The sequence below is a fragment of the Microchirus variegatus genome, assembly GCF_963457635.1.
Source record: "Microchirus variegatus genome assembly, chromosome: 13".
In the NCBI taxonomy this organism is placed as follows: Eukaryota; Metazoa; Chordata; class Actinopteri; order Pleuronectiformes; family Soleidae; genus Microchirus; species Microchirus variegatus.
In genome coordinates, this window is record NC_139814.1 from 22,466,544 (window position 1) to 22,487,803 (window position 21,260).

Below are 21,260 nucleotides of genomic sequence, written 5' to 3' on the forward strand. Positions count from 1 at the left end.
ACGAGTAACGCTCGCTGTATGAACTTTGAAGCAATCACGAGAAGAAAAGTTTACAGAACTTTACGTCAGTGGTCTGAAAATACAGTCCTGTAGTCAGACAGATAAGCAGCAGGGTGAAGAAATTTGCTTATGAATACAAGGAAATCTGGTGAAAGCCAACGCAAACAAATGCTTCTTTCACGAGGGCCCAATGATCTTCAAACACCGTCTAAAACTCATCTCGGAGCCAAGTCAGTCAAGTTGTAACCAGGTTAACAGCGGCGTGCTGATCTCAGATGGTCACTCCCTGGCTCCATCTGCTCCGTCATTAGCATGGTAACGCGTTTTTCACGTGGAAATTGAATTTAGAGGCATCTGAAGACAATGACGTTAGACTGTTACGACTCAACGATCCTTGTTGGCCTCATCTGCTCCACGGTGTTACACTTTTAAAACACTGCAATAGAGACTTTGACTTTTGAAAGTAGAAACCTTGATCCTATTCAATACGACATTAGCTCAAATATGTAAATATTAGATTTGCTTTTGACAGAAATTCCGAATTTCTGGTAAAAACACTGTTTTTTATAGTGAGTAAAAGGTAAATATGCGAGTTAATTGAGTCACACGATTTGGTGGTGTGTCATGAGTCCGGAGGGAAATCCTCTCCTGGGCGAGTAATGTCTTTATAGACAGTTAGGCCGAGGCTATTACACCAAGGCTTTGTGTTTGTTTACACCAAATCCCCCCACCAGAATTTTCTCCACTGTTGAATCCTCTTTTTTGCACTTTTTATGAAGGGGTCCCCACCCCCCAATCTGGTCCCTGAGCCAATGGTGCGCATCCGACAATGGAGATGACGCTGAAAGCCGGTTGCACTCGTGGCCCCTGCCTGTCTGACTGAACTCATTTCAGGGATGATTTGCCTTGAGTGATATAAGCTGCTCAGATTACTGTTGAGTGTCTTTGTTCATGGTCGGGGGGGGGAAAGAGTCCAAACAACCTCATAAGCTCAACACAACACGCTCTCTAATGGCGCGTTTTCCACCTAAAGGAACGGTTCAGTGTTCAGTGCAGTTCGGTGCAGTTTGTTGCATATTTTAGTACCAAAATAACCGACCCCAACTGTTCCATTTTCACGATTTCACACCCTTGGGGAACCAGAGTCATGGTACGCTTTGGTACGGATTGAGCTAGATCAATGACAGTTGACTGACTGGGCAACAGAAAAGTGGTGTTTCTTCAACATCTGCAGTTGTGATGGATATATTAGATGATCAGGCCAGATGATAATGGAGAACGATGGAACCTCTGGAGTTAAGTTGAAAGATAACTCAGATCCAAGGAAAACTGAGACAATGCCTGACATCTAAACAGTTAAGGCATCAACGCAGATTCTGGCGAGTGGCGTGCCAGGTCTGATACATAAGCCTTGAGATAGTGTAGATCTATCTACCCTAGATCTACAAAGCGCCAGATGCCTGCCGCTTTGGTATCTAGTGAGGGAAACCTTGAAAGGCACAGTCACAAAAAGATCTACTGGACGTCCTCTGTTGTTGTTCGTTGTTGGCGTCCCAACGTCACGCTGCGTATCTAACTGCCATCGGGCACAGCGCTTAGAAATAAGGCTTCCAAAAGGGGTTCCTTCTACAAGGGCTGAAGTTCTACCTGGAACCATTTGCTTCTGAAAAACCCTTTCCCAAAGAAAGAAAGGGTTTTTCAAGGGTTCTTGGTAACACTAATGGTTCCAGTAAGAACCATTTTGATCCAGAAAACCCTTTTGTGAATAAAGGGTTTTAAAAGGGTTCTTGGTGGAACCCTCCAAAAGGCTTCCAGGTGGAACCAAAAAGGATTCTCCTATGAGGACATCCAAAGAACGTTATACGGTTCTACTTAGCACTTTTATTTCTAAGAGTGTACTTGTTCTCAGTCAAAAGGCAAGCCTGACTGAGGGCTTTACCGTTCCAAACCAAACTGAACTGTACCATGATGGAAACACTGGCTTAACAGGTTTAAAAGTGGCTTCAAAAGTAATTGTATTAAGTCATAAAATGACCATGATGTGTGATCTGAGATTAAAGAAAGAAACGGGCTTATCTGGTAAACAGTGCAGCAGCCACTGTATGAACTATTTAAGTGTTTATTTGCAGGCTTGCCGGCAGAGTTACACCAGCGACATGGTGAGCATCAAGAACATCTCAATCACTGAAAATGTGTCACAGCAAAGAGTGGAGAAGAAGTTGAAGACATCACAGCCCGTCAGCGAGGCTTGATCATCCCTCAGTGCCACCGCTCAGCGCTGACGCACTTTTTTAATCTCTTCCTGACGTGTTTACAGAAGTGTTGAGACGGTTTACGACGTACATGTCTGCGCAGCTCTGTGTTCTGTCAAACTTCCGCACTCTCCAGTGTTTTCTCCGGTGCCCGGCGTGCCGTTTCACAGCGACTTCAGAGGGGAATCCTCCTCTGAAGAGAAGCCGAGGAGCTCCGACACGGAGCCGCGTCTCGTTTCAACCGTCGTGGATTCGTTTCTCTCGGCGGACGAAACGAGCCGAGCCGTTTAAACAAGGCACTCGTGTGATGCCCGATCATCCTTCTCAACTCCGATGTGAACAAATTAGCCCTTTTTTCGTTGCTTAAACGTGTCACTTAACGTCTCGCAGTTAATTCCACTGTAGCCTGATCCTTTTCTCTCCGGCCGAGGCTTGACAAGAGAGCGCGCGTTGCTGGTTTTTTTCCCCCCGCCCGACTTCTGAAAGACGATAATTAATTTCTAAATAGCTGTGGTAAACATTTTAATTACATTACTGGTTTTTGTTCTGTGTTCTCCCTTATTGCTGCATTGTTCCTCCCTGCAATAACATTTGCATATTTAAATTGGATGTGCTTGACTCGCCCTCCCCTTCACCACTGCACCCCCCCCCCCCCCCCCATTTTAGGAAAGGCCAATAACTGAAAAGCAGCGCACGTTTTATAAAGAGAGTAATGGAAATGTGTATTGTGTTAACCCAGTGTACAGCATATTATTATCAATAATTATAACAGTCATTTAGGTGCCTTTCAAAGCACCCAAGGTCACTTTAGAGCTGGGGGAGTAAAAAAATATAGGAAATAATAAGCGTACGGAATGCTGGGATAATAAATCTAGTTGTCAAAAGCTTAAGTAACGATGGATGGAGCCTGTGTTTCTTCACTAACAACCCGCACTTCAGAAAAGCTGAACTCTTCCTTTTAATCCTTAGAACACAGAGCATTTCTGCTGCTTTTTTACGATGTTAAAATGTGCATTATATAAAGAGGCTATAAGAATGAGCAGTAAAGAGTGTCTTATATCGTTTTTTTCCACTATATTTCACTATATACCTGAGCAAAAAGTACTCAAAATGCGTAAAATTGGGTTTGGATTTGTGAAATATGGAAATATGTGACATTTCAAAGTTCACTTGGCTCATTTTTATGAACAAAACGGAAAGAAAAACTGTATATTTTGTGACTTCTGCACAATCATTAGTACTTCTATCACTACTTGGTGGGTTGTATCTAATGTAGAGCTGAAGCAATTACTCTTAGCGTAACTGTTAGCAAAGATGACTTGGTCCTGTTAGCGTAACTGTTAGCAAAGATGACTTGGTCCTGTTAATGTAACTGTTAGCAAAGATGACTTGGTCCTGTTAGCGTAACTGTTAGCAAAGATGACTTGGTCCTGTTAATGTAACTGTTAGCAAAAATGACTTGGTCCTGTAAGCGTAACTGTTAGCAAAGATGACTTGGTCATGTTAGCGTAACTGTTAGCAAAAATGACTTGGTCCTGTAAGCGTAACTGTTAGCAAATATGACTTGGTCATGTTAGCGTAACTGTTAGCAAAGATGACTTGGTCCTGTTTAGCGTAACTGTTAGTAAAGATGATTTGGTCCTGTTAGCGTAACTGTTAGCAAAGATGACTTGGTCATGTTAGCGTAACTGTTAGCAAAGATGACTTGGTCATGTTAGCGTAACTGTTAGCAAAGATGACTTGGTCATGTTAGCTTAACTGTTTGCAAAGATGACTTGGTCATGTTAGCGTAACTGTTAGCAAAGATGACTTGGTCATGTTAGCGTAACTGTTAGCAAAGATGACTTGGTCATGTTAGCTTAACTGTTAGCAAAGATGACTTGGTCCTGTTTATTGTTGTACCATTTGGCCAACAAACGTCCATGGAAGAGAATGCTGGTATAATATAAAGTGCTCTTCAATTCTATCAGATTATAAATGAATAAAAAACACAATTTAATATATTAGCTTCATTCTCTGTCTTCGCTCTACACCGTGGCCTTCAAGACAGCCAGTGTAGAGGAAGTCCTCTATCCTTTTATCGTCTGCAGCCTTGTGTTATGGCGGCGGCCCCCGAGTTACGATGATGGTGTAGTAATGGAGACACTAATAACTCTTTTATATGCTGCCGTCAGCCTTTGAGTGCCCGCGGCCCTTTTATTACATGGCCTACTATGACACGTTCTCCTCCTTACATGAATGGTGTGTATATAGGCTGAGCATTGAAACAATGGGATGGATGTGTGGATCAGAGAAGAACCTGAGAGGAGAGCTGTTGTTCATGTAAGTGTGTGTGAACATGTGCCAATGTCTTTGTTACTCAGCCTCTGCTTGGATACCTTCTTCTTATTCATAAAGCCCCTCCCACACATATGTCCCCATATAGCCTGTACTATAGCTATGTCTCTTACACATGTGATGTCTCTATGGCGACGTGTGATATCTGTACATGCTGCACAGAATATTCACTTCCATAATACTCACTTACATTGCAGTGGTGCACTCGTGGAGTGACACAAGGATTGAAATGTATGATATGTTGTACCATAAAGGTTCTTTCACACAAATAGGGCATTAATGACTTCCTGTCAATAAAGTCCTTTGATGACGTCATCACATTGACACAACGGAGGAACACAGCTGTACAACAATTTATTAAAGTTCTCAGTAACATTAATGGTCAATTTACGGTCAATGACTTGGTCTTGTTAGCGTAACTGTTAGCAAAGATGACTTGGTCCTGTTTCGCGGAACGGTTAGCAAAGATGAATTGGTCCTGTTAGTGAAGATGACTTGGCCCGTTTAGCGTAACTGTTAGCAAATATTATTTGGTCCTGTTGGCGTAACTGTTAGCAAAGATGACTTGGTCCTGTTAGCGTAACTGTTAGCAAAGATGACTTGGTCCTGTTAGCGTAACTGTTAGCAAAGACGACTTTGTCTTGTTAGCATAACTGTTAGCAAAAATGACTTGGTCCTGTTAGCGTAACTGTTAGCAAAGATGACTTGGTCCTGTTAGCGTAACTCTTAGCAAAGATGACTTGGTCCTGTTAGCGTAACTGTTAGCAAAGATGACTTGGTCCTGTTTAGCGTAACTGTTAGCAAAGATGACTTGGTCCTGTTAGCATAACTGTTAGCAAAGATGACTCGCTCCTTGTAGGAGCCAATGTGGGGTTTAGTATGGGGTCGGTTTAGGTGGTTGGTACAGGATTATTTGTTACACTGTGATTTGTAAACAGTTAACGTCAACCGTTGGCCTTAAGCCTTTTGTTAAATATGTGTAGACTTGTAGCTAACTTTGTCCTTTGGTTACAGGGCACCATGGGCACTTTGATGTCTTTGATGGCTGTGATATAAAGAGACATTGAAATATATGTACCAAATATCTAGCAGGCTAGGGCTTCATGTGTTCGTTTTAGTTTACTAAGTTAGGTGTAATAAGGTTTTTTGACCGTCAGGTCACTACGTGATATTGGATTACGTCGTATACTGTTGGAACTATCGGTCATCATTCACAACTTGGAACGTCAAAGGAATATTTCTATGCATTGGTGATCCTCGACAGGCTTGGATACATGTTAACAGGAATATAACTTGGATGTACGGCAAGTGGAAAATAAATGTGCAAATCTTCATATGACTTTCTCTTGCCCTCGTGATTGATGAATTAAAACAGTGCCTACGAGTCAAGCCCGTTAGAACCTTACTATAGTTGAAGACTTTTCAGTGGCATCGGAATTAAGTGTACTTTGGCCACTACAACAAGTCAAAAAACCTCACATCAATTTGGATCTGGGTGCGGACACGATCACCCAAGAAGAAGGATTATATTGCAACCAGGAACGACACCCTGGAAGCAAGGAAAGCCAAGAGTCAACTGCTAAAGCCGGATAGCCAAGGAAGCCGGTGAGTGTGTTAACTCCTTGACACTTTGAAGCCAGCAATGGCAGATTCGCAGACCGGCGATGAGGAAGGCTCATCAGCCTCGGGGATGCACGCATCTACAGAAACGGGTCCTTGCCTGCGTCAATGCATCACTGCAAGAAGATCAAAGCTAAGATCACTAACCACAAAGTCGAATCATATAGAACGTCTTATGGAAAACGACAGCAATGTCAGCCACGTCAAGCAAGATGAAATGGGGAGTTATAGAAAACTCTATGACGACTTCACTGATCTAAACCGGGCTGTAATCCAGTACATGGGCGAAGACGAGGTGGAGCCAGACCAAACATCCTGGTTTGAGCCTAAAGCGTCTTACTGCCGAGACTTTATGGCAAAGGTGCAAGCCTGGGCCGAAGAAGTAGAGCTCCGCGAGGACTTGATTATGACAAGTGCTAAGGACATATCTCCCAGGGACAGTGTGTCAAATGTGTCTGCGAGACGAAAGTCCAGCAGGGCTTCTAGTCACGGCAGCCGAGCGAGTTCCCACAGGTCCTCCATCACTTCAATACAGCAGAAAGAGGAGGCCGACAGAGCAGCTCTCGTCGTAGAGGCAGCAGCACTGAGAGAAATGCGGGCGATCGAAAAGCGAGAAGCCCAAATAAGGGCGGACAACGAAATGCGAGAAGCCCAAATAAGGGCGGACAAAGAGCAGCTGAAGATTGACACACAGCTGGCAGCCATGGCTGCACGACTCAAGATATACTCAGATTATAAGGCCCGTAAGCAGCAGCATGGTGGCGGTACAACGTCACAGCCACGAGTAGAGGACGACGTTGAAGGCCAAGTGAGTGACGAAGGATCAGCCCACAGCCCAAGACGCCAAGACAGGCCATTACCCTTAATGAACGAACCAGTGGTCAGACCTAAAACACGCGCCGACCAGCCACCAGTATTCGTACCCGCAGCAGAGTCGTCGCAGCCGCAGCAGCGAAATGACGGTGTTGGAGAACTGAGCAGCGTGATGAAGCTGCTCGTAAAAAACCAGCAGTCGTCACGCTTGCCACAAAGAGACATTCCCCTGTTCTATGGGGATCCACTCGAATTCCGGCCCTTCCTGAAGGCTTTCAACCACACTGTCTCCAGAGCCGACGACGATGCGGACAAATGGTACTTCTTGGAGCAATATACAAGGGACACGCCACGAGAGCTGGTAAGAAGCTGCCAGCACAAGCCAGCAAGGCACAGATACGACTGCGCGATGGAACTCCTCAACGAGACCTATGGAGACGTAACAGTGATCTCCCTGGCTGTGTCACAAAAGGTATATGATTGGCCCAAGATTAGGTCTGAAGACGGACAAGCCCTCCATGACTTCTCGCTATTTCTCCTGAACTGTCACAATACCATGGAGGACCTTGGAGCCATGGAGGAGCTGGACACCTCTGCCAACATGAGGATAGTAGCATCAAAGCTGCCATACAGGCTCGTGGAAAGGTGGAGGAGGCATGCATACAAGATGCAGACCAAGCGGGAAAGCAAGATCAGGTTCGCTGACTTCGTGGAATTTGTGCGCCACGAAGCCAGGGCCGCAACGCACCCTATATACGGTGGCGTACTGGAGCCCTCAGCAGCCAAAAGGGAGGACAAAGGTAAACCCGACATGGCACGACGCGCAAAGGCTGAAGGAAAAAGGGGAAGTAGCTTTGCCACAAATGCTACCCCAGACAAAACTGAGAAGTTCAGCACCCACCAGTCAAAGGGTGCTTCCAGTAAGCGGTGTCTGTTCTGCGAGAGAAACCACACTCTGGAAGAGTGCCAAAAAATGCTGAAATGCTCGCGTAAAGACAAAGTTGAGTTCCTCAAGAAATCCGGACTATTAACGTCAACCGTTGGCCTTAAGCCTTTTGTTAAATATGTGTAGACTTGTAGCTAACTTTGTCCTTTGGTTACAGGGCACCATGGGCACTTTGATGTCTTTGATGGCTGTGATATAAAGAGACATTGAAATATATGTACCAAATATCTAGCAGGCTAGGGCTTCATGTGTTCGTTTTAGTTTACTAAGTTAGGTGTAATAAGGTTTTTTGACCGTCAGGTCACTACGTGATATTGGATTACGTCGTATACTGTTGGAACTATCGGTCATCATTCACAACTTGGAACGTCAAAGGAATATTTCTATGCATTGGTGATCCTCGACAGGCTTGGATACATGTTAACAGGAATATAACTTGGATGTACGGCAAGTGGAAAATAAATGTGCAAATCTTCATATGACTTTCTCTTGCCCTCGTGATTGATGAATTAAAACAGTGCCTACGAGTCAAGCCCGTTAGAACCTTACTATAGTTGAAGACTTTTCAGTGGCATCGGAATTAAGTGTACTTTGGCCACTACACTCCTGTTAGCGTAACTGTTAGCAAAGATGACTTGGTCCTGTTAGCATAACTGTTAGCAATAAACGATCGTATGGTGTGTTTTTTGTGGTCGACAATGGAGAACACAGAAGAGCTGGAAATGTGTGGAAACCTGTGTGGAAACATTTCTGGCTCTGCAAACGTAACAAACAAATCTGTGGACACAGTCAAAGTCTCAAATGTTCTTGCGCGACCAAAATATCCTCACTAGATTTGTGCAGATGATACAGGAAAGGGTCATTATTAAAAAGACTTAGCTTGACTTTTCGAGGAAGGAAGGAAGGAAGGCTCCGGTATAATTGGCTGCACCGGGCATAACCGTGTCACAGGCCCAGCCTGAGAAAGACCTTGTTCTCCACATGGACCTCTCAAAAAATCCCACTGTGCTTGCAAATGTTGCCACTGGTGCAGGCGTCTCACTGACGACAGGCCACGACAGAACTCACCTCGAGCCAGTGCTGGGTAAATTACTGGACGTAACACTTGAGTTATAACACTGCACTTCACTGCAGTGCTGTCGGACAAGAGTGGAAGTGGAATTTTACACAATAAAATGGGGGAAAAAATGTCATATTAGAGGCTTAAAATCATCCTATATTCAGAAAAGAAAAGTGTACATTCACACCAAAAGCAAAGCAAATGTTTTAACTTCAACTAAAGAGTCAACACAGCAACACCTCGTTTGCGAAGTAAAGTGAAAAAAAAATCTATTTGCAGCTGTCAACACAATCAATCTACTGTTCGTAATAATTAGCCACCACTTATCTCTCTCTCTCCGCTCTCTGAGAGAATGAATAAATATCGGAAAAGGGTGCGTTCACTCATGCAAGTAAATGACTCTAAAGTGGCTAAAGTTTCCTGTTGTGTTTGATCGAAAAAGGAACAAAAAGAGCCTTTAATGTGTTAAACTTAACAAAAAGGCAAAAAGGAAAAACAGGAAAAATAAACCTGCAACACAGACACTGACACAGGTGAGACAAACGAGACGCGAGATTTATATTTATATTTAGCATTTATATTTAACATTTATATTTATATTTAACATTTATATTTAACATTTATATTTAATATTTAACATTTAGATTTAGATTTTTTATTCAGATTAAACTATTATATTTATACAAGAGAAGTAAATAAGTAAATAGAGAAGTAAATATCACAAAATTCACAAATGTTGCTGTAAATCTGGTCAAAACTAACATTAAAAAAAATTCACGTTTTTTTGCTAAACGTGGCAAAAAGTTGCTGTTTATTTTAGCTTTACAATCGGCGCCTCATAGGTGAGACACATTAGGGCGGGACAGGAAGTCAAACTAAACAAGGTACACAAACTTCAGAATAAAACAAGGAAACAAGGAACTGAAAACCAAAATAGTCAAACAAAAAATGCACCCGGATGAATGGGGGGGGGGGGGTTACAACACACTGACTATAACACTGTCATTAAAGCTGTAGTGCAGAACTTATGTCGCCCCCCTGAGGAAGTCTGAGGAACTACCAAATCCAAAGCATGTAACTGCTGAAATTTGTGTTATGTTTTCATGCTCATACAAATGACGGTCGTCTTTATTATTGCAACGTTGCCGTTGTCTTCATCTGTCTTGAGCGTAAAACAAATCACTTCCTGTGTGCAGCGTGGGAGTGTCACCGGGTGACACAAGATTCAAAGAATCACAGAGAATCATGCGAGGCTAAATCGGCGTTTAGCGAACTCGAACGACTAGTTCAGTATCAACGTCTGACACTGAGGCGAACAGTGAAGATGAAGCTCTTCCACATGTGATGTCTGCGTCACAAAATATCTCCTCTACGGCGCCGTGCGCGACTCGTAAACGGAGACGACCGGCGCACGATTTGACACGTTTTTTTTCCCCCTGCGATCGCTGCAGGTGATGAATCCCAGGTTGACTGCGTGCGTCAGAGCGGAGCTGGAATAAACACATTTTTGTGTTCCTCAGACACCAGATGGAATTATTTTTACTTTACTGCATCTGCTGCGAAGGCAACAGTGTGTGAACCTCAGCCATCAACCCCGAGGAAGTCCAAACTCACAACACTGCTGTGTGTAGCTGTGTTATTTATAGAAAGGGACTGGAAGTGTTTACTGCTCTTCTACTATTTTGTACTTTAACTTACACCTCTTTTAGTTATGAAACTGTGCTTTGTTCTGCTCAGTATACAAAGAGTTTTATCATTCACATTGTTGTAGAGCAAAAAAGAAGATCATTTTTCATTGTACAAACACAATGTTGTGCAAAAGGAATGTAATAAATACAATAAAATACATGTTTTTAGAGTTGTGATGTTTCAGAAGTACAGTGTCAGATGGTGTTTTCAGGCTGTACCCATATTTACTCAGGAACGCTGTTTTAAATCTAATTTAATGAGGCTAATCTATACACAAACAGCCTTTGCGCACCAGAGACTCTTCTTTCATGTGATTTGTTTGCACGCTAATTAGGGTTCGAGCACGACTGTGCAAGAACCCTATTGAAACTGTAGGGATTATTATTATTATATTTTCTTTTTAGAACCTGCATCCAAGCAATTTAGCTTCCACATCAGTTTTTTTTTTTTTTTTTTTTTAATTATGCATTTATTTATTTTTCTAGCATGAGGTAAATTTGTCTTTTATGCACATCTAACCAAAACAGCAAGTGTGTCAATGATGATGATGATTAAGAAAATATTCACATAAGCAAACATGCACAGTTGGTAACAAACAAACACAACCTTTTTTTTTTTTTTTTGAAATGTTTGCTCTTTTAAATTGAATTAAAGTTCCCAAGTTTTATTAGCACAGCACTAAAACAGTGCGCAGATATAAGTCTATAAGGCAATGGTGTATGATATATATTATTAATTTCAAAGGCGCCATATGTAAGAATGTGGCCAAAAACGGTTACTACATTCAAATTCAAAATACCAGAGGTCTTTTAGGTTTCGTTTTTCTGACGTAACTGGCAACCCGTGGTTGCTCGGCAGCAGAGACTCTACTGACGACAATGATTGGTAGACGGCGGTAGGTGGCGCCACATGCCAAAACATGATTTGCAGTCTGCAAATATTAATGCAAATATTTTGTCTGTACTGTTGTTGTTGGTGAGTTCAGTTTGTTATATGAACATTATTCCTGAGTCTCTGTGACATATTAAGAGGATTTTACAGCCAGTTGCTTTAGATTTATTACATAATGCACCTTTAATACTCTTTCATTAACGTTATTGTTATCTTTACCGTGCCGTTCTCTCCTCGACAGCCGCGTCCCTGACTCCTCCTCCTTCTGTTTGTCGTCTTAAACACATGTAGCAGAGACTATAATCCCACCCAGCAGATTTCAACTAATCAGGGTCAGATAACAGCCACGTGGAGCCCACGATAAGCTCCGCCGCAGCAGCAGCAGCAGTAGCAGTAGCAGCAGCAGCAGCAGCAGCAGCAGCAGCAGCAGCAGTAGTAGCCCTGCTATCACTCCAGCTCATTTTCCTTCCACCGGCGTTCCTCTTCCTCCTTGAGATGCCCCGGCGACCCGCGTAATCACTCGCTCGTGTCGTACAGGCTGTTCGACCAAATTACATAAAATGACCGAGATGAGCGATTGTGTACGGTTTCCAAGCGGCTTGTTTCTGAAGCCGCGGTTGATATGTAGTTATACTGCAGCACAGGGATCACTGAAGAGGGACTTTATAGGCCGGTTTTTCATCCGGCAGTAAGTAGGTTCAGTATGACGGGTGGATACCTGACCTCAGGTACTTGAGGTAAAGCTGGGTTCTGACAAAGACTGGGTTTAGTTGATTCAAGTTGATTCAACCAAGTGCAGTGGAAAAGTGGTGACCAGCAGATGTATGTTTTGAGATAATCTGGAGGATGTCATGGGGAAAAATTGGTCGGGTAAGACCCCCGCTAGTTATGGCTGATAACCTATACTAAAGATTAAAGTTGTTTCTTTACAGATGCATGTAAGAATGTCATCAACATAGACGAACATCTGCTCAGTGGAACGATCTTCTGCGAATGGTTTGTGTGCAAGCGTAAAGAGCAGTGGACCAAGGACAGAGCCTTGTGGAACTCCCTTTTTTTTAAATCCCAGTTTCTTTTGCCTTTTTCTCTAAACTAAGATAAGAGAAGATGATTTAAGTTTTTTTTATTTTATGGACTAGTTCACCAACACTTTTGTACATCTGTTGTACAATGCTGGATTATTATTAAACCTGATCTTGTCTCTCTCTTCTCGTCTGAACACTTTTTAGATGAACTCGTGAAATCGTTTACATGAACACATAGGTCTTAATAGGTCATAAAAACAACGTGAGATTTGTCCTGCACACATTGGCAAGTCAACTATATGCAAATGTGCTTCTAAAGCAAAGCAATTTAAGGACGTTTATGGAAAAATACAACATAAAAAGCATCGTCACAAGAGCCAGAATTTCATTTATTGCTGTGAGCTGTGCTGCAGACTGTGCTACACGTTTACATATTAATGCTGGTTAACAGAAAAGAGAGTCATTTCAATGTTGAATTGTTTTTATTTTGGGGGGGAAAAAAAACTGTGTTAAATAGATTTACATTTGTAGCTTGGGATTTGTTCCAACATTCATGCAGTTATATGTGTGTGTGTTAATGATTGTGGTACACTCGGGTGTCTTAAACGCAGAGCAGCAGGGCAGCTGGGTAGTTTAGGACTGAGAAGGTGCAGCCTGGCTCTTGTTGACATCAAGCAGAGAGTGAAAGGCTCATTTATTGAGCTAATGGCTGTGAAATAAGTGAAGAGCCCTGGGGGTTTTTTTTAGAGGGGGTGGGGAGGTGGTCAATGTGAAGTGCTGGTATGGTCAGGGCTGGTTGCAGGTGTGTGTGTGTGTCCTCCTTCCAGTGGGGGCAAGAAGAACCGAAAATCGCTGGTCGCGCAAATGAAAAGATTCTGTACGATCGTCCTTTCGGAAATAATCCCGGCGCAGACGCATAACAACTCAAGTGATTTGCAAGTTAAAATAAGTTTTGACAGAAACATAATAGCACCCGCAGGGACCGTGTCTACACACACACACACACACACACACGAGCAGCTGCTTTCTGCGATGGAGGTGCCCCGCGACCTCATTTCCCGAAGCTTTTCTTCTCTCGAGCACTTCCTGTTGCCAGGTTACAACAAAAACTAAGTTGCCAGTTTACAATTAGAAATACAACTGTGAGAAAAAAAAAAAAAAAAAGAAGAAACTCACCTGACATTCCAGCATCCCTCGCTGTGAACAAACTAATCTTTTTATGACGGGTACCTTTAATGAGTTTAATAATAACAATAATCAGGTTTATATCGGTGTGTTTACTACGTCCAGGAAATGAGGCTCGCGTGGAGAAGACGTTGAGAAGCTGTAGCTGATGCAGAACTCCACGCTTGACTTGACCTCGCTGCTTTACTCACACACATATTTGCTCACATGTTCCGCTGCAGGTCGTACACTCACATGCCCCGAAGGGAACGTTGTGAGCTGACCACATTTGTTTACGCACCAGAGTCAGACAGTAGTCGTCTCTCTCGATCCGTGGCGGCTGCTGCAGTTGGCTTCAGGTTTGGTCTTGAAGCAACGTAACATTATTTTTTTTATGCTGTGTCTGTCAACTGAAAACAGTCTCGGTCAAGCAATACGATCAGATCGGCCTGAGGGAGCGTTGGCTTGTATACAGGGGAACAAGAACAACTGGGTAACCCTAAACTAAGTGGAATTTCACTTTTTCTGGGTTTTTTAGTCAAACATCCATCTATTTAGAACGTTGCCGTTGCCTCTGTTTGTCCTTAAAAGGAATCACTTATGTGTGCATATATGTATTTTTTATGAACTATTGATCAATAACCTTCCCAGCATGATGTAATCTGTGAGAAATCTTGATTCGCACATCTTCTTTAACCCTTCGTCACAGACAGGATTTGGCATGCGTATTTCTCAATACCGTAACTCCTACTAGTCCTTTTGCGAATATCTTGAAAATTCAAGAACTATGGACTGGCGATCTGTCCAGTCTGTGACCACGTGCAGCCCTCATTTGAAGGATAAAGCAGTAGAAGACAGACGGATGGACACCGGAAAGCAGAGAAATGGAGCTTTGCGCCCCGTATTCTTGTCATCACAGACGAGATTCACCAGCGTGTCAAACATGTGACAGCCATAAAATAGGAAATAAATCCAGGGGCCTCATTATCATGATGGTCATAAGAGCGTTAAACTCCGTTTCCAGCCTTGAATCCTTGGGTGATTTTGACCAATCACAAAGAGATATAGAGACATATATGTACATTCAGGGGAAAAAGGTTGTGATTTCAGCATCGGTAGCTCCTGCTTACATAGCAACTAATTAAAAAAAAAAGATATAAAAAGGTCTAAAAGCGAATTGGACGGTGAACTCATCAAAACATGTCAATATAGACTCAGCCTTGCAGGAGATGAGAGATCGCCTCGGGCCATCTCTCATGTATGGAGCGTTGATCTTTGTGCATGCTCACCTGGTAGGAGGGGCTTATGACAAACAGCATCCATCACAAAACAACAATTTTTGTGATGCAATTTATGTAAGAATGTCATCAGCGTAGACGAACATCTACCAGGGTATCTACCAGGTAATAAAATGTCCTAAATTCTCCTAGAATCTCCTAAAAGGTCTTAAATACAATTTTTAAAGGTCTTAAAAATCTATTAACGTGACTTTTATTTAAAACATGCGTAAACTTCAGTCTCGCTTTGAAATGTTTCTATTTTTGAGGATGCGATAACAACTATAACTACAACACGGAACCAAAGTAGGCCACCTGTGCTGCCCGGTGAGAATTTACCGAGCACCACCTAGCTAGTGTGCCGTGCGCGCGCCGCGGTGTGTTTCAGCTTAGCATAGCAGCGGAGAAAACTTCACGAAAGCCCACAGCTAAGACGAATTGCTTGCATAAGATGGGTAAGTGCAAGTTCAACGATTTGTGGTTCTAAATTTCCTTCATGTCTTTTGTACTTTTTTGCCAAATGGGTCTTAAAGGGATAGCGGACATAGCCTAACAGGAAGTATGATGCGCTGCTGCTGAGACATAAATCCTTCAAATTGCAAGGTTGGTTTTATTTCAAATATTCTATCAGGCTAGGTAACGGCGGACTGATTCGGCTGCTGCTGAGAAAGTAGTCCCACAAAAATTCATGCGATGCGAGGTTAGTTTTGTTTCAAATATTATTCTATCAACACGGACATGCACCTCGATAGTCTGTCGTTACAATCGTTTTGCCTCGGGTGCACTGTGGAGTCGGTATGAGTGTTTCTAATGCCATGCTAGCTGGTACCATTGACTTGCGCTAGCCATAGCACCAGCGACCTCGGCAACTAGAAGAACTGAATGAAATTTTTTGAAAAAACGTCTCCAGACGTCTCCATCACACCGGCTGAGTTGGAAAATAGGTCTTATGTCCAAAATTCCGAACAATATTTTTAAATTGTATTCATTATGGTCTTAAAAAAGTCTTTGAAAGTCTTAAATTTGACTTGTTGAAACCCGCACAGACCCTGTCTAGTCAATGCCACAATTTTCTGTGAACGATTCATGTCTAATAGTAAAGAGCAGCGGACCAAGTACAGAGCCTTGTGGAACTCCCTTTTTAAATCCCAGGTTCTTTTACCCTTTTTTCCTCTAAACCTGAGGATGATTTAAGCTTTTATTTTGCGCAAACTGCTTTCACCGACACTTCCTCACCCTCCACTTGCTCCCGTTCCCAGCTTTGTTCTTAAGTCGACGCACATCGAGCATCTTCCTGTAGCACTGAGGGATGAGTGAGAAAGAGGGAGGGTAGAGAGGGTGGGCGTGAGTGCATGTGTCTGCTATGTGTGTGTGAGAGAGAGAGAGAGAGAGAGAGAGAGAGAGAGAGGGAGAGAGGGAGGTGGTGCATCAAGCCGGCATAGAGCAGCAGCAGCAGCAGGCTGTGCTTAGGGATCTATTGTTCCCTGTTTTATTGCTGCCAGACCTCATTCGCTCTCATTAGGAAGCGTCAGAGAGAAAGAGAATCGGAGAGAGAGCGAGAGGAGACCCCGGGATTTACTTTCTGTGGACAAAAGCAGAAGACGCACTCTTTGAGTCCAGTTTCCGTTACCTCGTGGCCAGGCTTGCCCTTTTTTTTTGTTTTTTTTGTTTTTCTTAACCCTCTGGACTGCATTTGGGAAGTACAGCAGGTGCCGCGCGGTGGCCATGGGGCTGACCGTCAGAGCCGCGGGGACACTGGGGGTCTGGAGGAGTAGTGCACCCCTCCCCTCTCTCTGGAGGTTAGCGCTGTTCTTTCTCTCCGTCTGGGAGCTGGACGCAGAAACCGCAGTGGGAAACAGACCCGTGTACATATGGCAAACAGGTACGGTCCCACCTTGAAACTCCTCTCTTGTGGGCTTGTGTGTGTTTGTGGGGGGGGGGGGGGGGGACGGGGGGAACGGGGGGTTCCTGCAGATGCTGGGGGGGTTGATGGATGGTTCCATTCACTGCGATTGGGGCAGCATGGATGAAGCATTGGAGGATGCGGGGATGCTGGAGAACTTGCTCAAAGTGGTGTTTTCCTTTTTGATTTGAAGTACTGTTGATGTTTTTCAGAGATTCTGCAAATGAAAAGAAACGGGAGCGATTTTAAAGCAAAAGTTTATTTATTTCTCGACTCCTGTTTTCCCTTTTTTCCCCGTTGGACACGCATGTGGCAGGAGTTGATGCACTGGAGCCATCTTGTTACAGTGTAGTGCGGGGGTAAACATATTTACTGCAGTCCCCGAGGTGAGCGTCTCTTTACTCCACCGCAACTGAGCCGTTGGAGGAGGCTGTGCTGGGCTGTGCTGCGATTCCTTCCTTCCATTCCAGGCTGAAGCATCTGGGACTCCGCCGCCGCTGCCCCGTGCAGCTATTGGACTCATTTATCACAGTTTGACGTGTGTGTGTGTGTGTGTGTGTGTGTGTGTGTGTGCAACTGATGAGGAATGGTGTTGTTCGCCGTAGTCACGTGTTAGCCACTCGCACTCGCACGCTTTTAAATGAGATAGTGAAAACTAAGCTGCGGGTGAAAGTTGACGGGATAAATAAGATTAAGATATTAGAGCTTATTACGAGGCTCCCCCTGTTGTTGCTGTTTTGGGTGGTGCCTAACCACCGATCGAGCGGCACATGGTCAGAGCAACACAATACTGATGCATGGTCCAGCGAGCAACGTGAAGGAGGAGTTGGGGGGGGTGGGTTGGTGGGTGTGGAGGAGGAGGAGGTTTGGCTCTACCCTCAACCCATCAGGACAGGAGTGCCCTTTGGATGCAGCTGGGGATCAATGCTCTTTCCCCCCCCGCTCCCTCCCTTCTGCTGTCTAATCTCTGTCTGCCTCTCTGGATCAATGCGCTGGTTTCACTGGGACCAACAGCAGCTCTTTCTCACCAGTAGGGGCCGATCGATCCGGTGTAGTCCGGGGCGATGCGGCTCAGGCTGCAGCGGGATCAATGCCCGGCTTTAGTGGGAATCTGAGATGTAATCCATACATGGTAATAACCTGCGAAAAAAAAGGCAATTTAGTTTCTTCACATTCCTGCTGTTTGTTTCGATATAGAGTTGTTTTTACACTGGGTCTTCTGCTGGTTTGCTGCTCACAACTGCACGTCGGGGCAATTTCGGCAGATTTCAACGTCAACTTTTCAAGCAAATCCTCCAAAGTGCGATGTTTATATTTACAACAGCTCACGACTGGTGTTTCCTCATCGCGTCGTCATATGCTACGTTCCAAAATCAACAAAATTACCGACCAACACATGGGATTATTGACACGTTTGGTTAGTATTCACCGAGTAATCGCTCGGTAATAACAATGGCAAATATGTGATACCCAACAATTTGTTATAATTAAGGCAAGTCTATTGTCTTTAATTCTCATTACCGAGCTATTACGTTGGTTTTACTTTGGAAATAACATATATTTAATCTACTGAATCATCCCCCGTGGCTCACTACCATGGCTGATGTTCAACCAGGCCACAAACGCTCAAACGCTCCAACATACGAGTGGTCATGCGAGCATTAATCCCCCAACACCCACCTGCATATGCATGGACTTTTGTGCGCTATTGTGTAATTTGGCACCGTGTGCGGAGACATTTGGCAAAAAACGATGTGCCTCAGTGTTCAGAGCGCAGAAGGTTGGGGATTATTTTCTTGTTCCTCGAGTTGCCCTGTAGGATTTCCTGCCGCAGTCGTCTGGTACATCCAAAGGAAAGTGTTTGTTTAGCTCGTGAGGGACGCATTCGCACAGTGGATTCGTCCCCTTTTTTTTTTGTTGTTGTCTGTCTGTTCAACAACAACAAAACTGGTTAATTCTGAAGAAAAGTCCGGAGGCTGTCCTTTCAACTGTGATGGAAGTACGCTTCTAAAAGGCACGTTGGCCACCTCCAGGGTCTGATACAGACCCAAATAAAGCCTAAAGTCTTTGGTTGAATCTGTTTGATGACACCCTGGGTGACATTAGGGGGCACGAAAAGAAACAGAATCAAGCAATGAGACAGACTGTGTTGCTTATTACAACCCATTACAACCATGTGATTGCACCTTTGAGAGGCGCTAGCAGGCTGGACGGACGATTTCACCACTTTCACTCAGCAGAACCCTGTTAATTACCAACAGACTGCATTGTGTCTTGCATCCACGTCTGTTCTGCAGCCAGCTGTGTTCTATAATGTTGCCATGCCATTGTGCCATTGTTTACGGAGGATGACAAACATGCACTAAGGGTCCGTTATGTACAGAATAGGTGACTCGTGTGGACATTTAGGTGCGCGACGACAAGGACGGAAGGAAACTGCGGAGACGACGGCGTGACCTCATTTATCTGCTATAAACATCCGTTATGCGACGAGAGTAAATGTCATTTTTCATGACGCACAAATCCGCCTCATCCTCGGCTTTTCACGAGTGAAAGAATTGTGACAAATCATCGAAGCGCGACGATCGCGAAATAACAGATTTCATTGATCCGAGTGTCTCGTCTCACGTTGAGATAAAGACGGCCATAAAGACAGCAGAGGAGGAAGGGTTTAGTTGAGTTGACAAGGACCATGTACAGGACCAGGTCTATACCTATAGCTTAAATAGCTAATGTGCAATTTGTGGTGAGTTTAAAGACAATAAAACACATAGTAAACATTACAGACATTTGGTGTTCTACATAGAAGATCAATGATTACATGATTGATCGATCGTGTTCAGAGAAATCGGGGCTAATGCAATTGCCGTTCTCATTTCCGTCTATTAGCCGCTAAACTTATGGATGTAGATGAGGTTGTAGCCATTAATATGACTCTTCCAGGCAAGGAACCACCCAAGGGTTCACTTGCAGGTGCTCCGAGACCACGTCTTTGAAGAGGACCAGAGTCCAGTTGTTCTAGAGGTCGTATTTGCGGTTTCGGACTACGTTCAAGTACAGAAAACTCACAAAATCGAATGAATCGCAGGCTTTGCAATACGCCTAAAAATCTATTATCTGGTCCTTCCGCACAAACCTTTTTAACCACCACTAACGGGACCAGAGGAGCTGGAGACGTCTTCATGGTCTGATCTCAGGACAATGACAGCCTGTGCAATGACTGATGGTAATGAGCGGGGCAGTTCACCCTTCTGTCCGGGGACTCGGTCGGCATCAGAAGGAGCCGATGAATGGCCGGCTTTAGAGCGAGCTACACAAACGAACACCACACACACACACACACACACACACACACTCAGAGACACACGCGCCGTGAAAACATCACATTGTTTTGGGGGTTCTTTTCGCCCGCAGATGCTCGCGTCCATGTGGCGCACAAAAGAAAGAGGAGGCTTCACCTTCCAGTCACATGGTCCTCTCTTTGTTCTTCCTCCAGTGTCCCCATAGAATTCTAAAAACCCGCCCCCCTCTCAGTCACACACACACACACACACACACTGTCACCCCCTCCTCCCCCACGTTCCTCTCTCTTTCTCTTAAGGTGACCTTTAACCTCAGAAGTGAGAGGGGTCTCACGAGGGCATCAGCGCGGTGAAATACAGCAGCTTCTCTCCAGATCAAGTGTCAAGTGTTTTATTCAGCCATTTACACCAGTGCATTAATAAGCTGAGGGTGAGGCAGAGGTCGACGGGTAAAGGTGATAAACAGCTCCTCGCATCACTGACACTGAAGGCGTTCATGTGTTCATTTAAATACATTTAAGACTCAAATTCTTTCTCGACGTGGAATAAAGACGAGCGTTGTTGTTGTTGTTGTTGTTGTTGTTGTTGTTGTTGTTGTTGTTGTTGTTGTTGTTGTTGTTGTTTCACCCACAAAACTGGGACGGTATGGTTCAATCGGACCCTCGCATCCAATCTCCTACCTCCTCCACCACCACCAGCCTCCATTGATTTCCTCGCTTTGAGCTCACAATAAGGGTTTATTCCCCCGACAGCGAGCGCTGCGCTCACTTAAGGCCTTTTTCACGACTTCTTCTTCTTCTTCCAACCCTGCATTGTGGTGAATATCTTCACATCTATAGCGATCGTTATTGATACTGACATCCTTATTTTCAGGTTCATGTAAATCAAACGGATGCTATAGCGCTCGCTATGTTTGTACACTCTGAGAAATAAGGGTTCCAAAAGGGTTCTTCTACAAGGGCTGAGGTTCTACCTGGAATC

At 44.1% G+C, this 21,260-nt stretch overlaps 1 protein-coding gene across 1 annotated transcript in view; it reads left to right on the forward strand.

Annotated features, from left to right (window-relative positions):
- Positions 1–16,799: 16,799 nt before the first annotated feature.
- thsd7aa (thrombospondin, type I, domain containing 7Aa) overlaps positions 16,800–21,260 on the forward strand; it is a gene marked incomplete at both ends in the record, with an annotated part of 121,432 nt that continues 116,971 nt past the window's right edge. The window contains one exon of the mRNA XM_083899579.1: positions 16,800–16,956. Coding sequence (XP_083755705.1) covers positions 16,800–16,956 — 157 coding nt within the window. The remainder of the gene's footprint in view (positions 16,957–21,260) is intronic.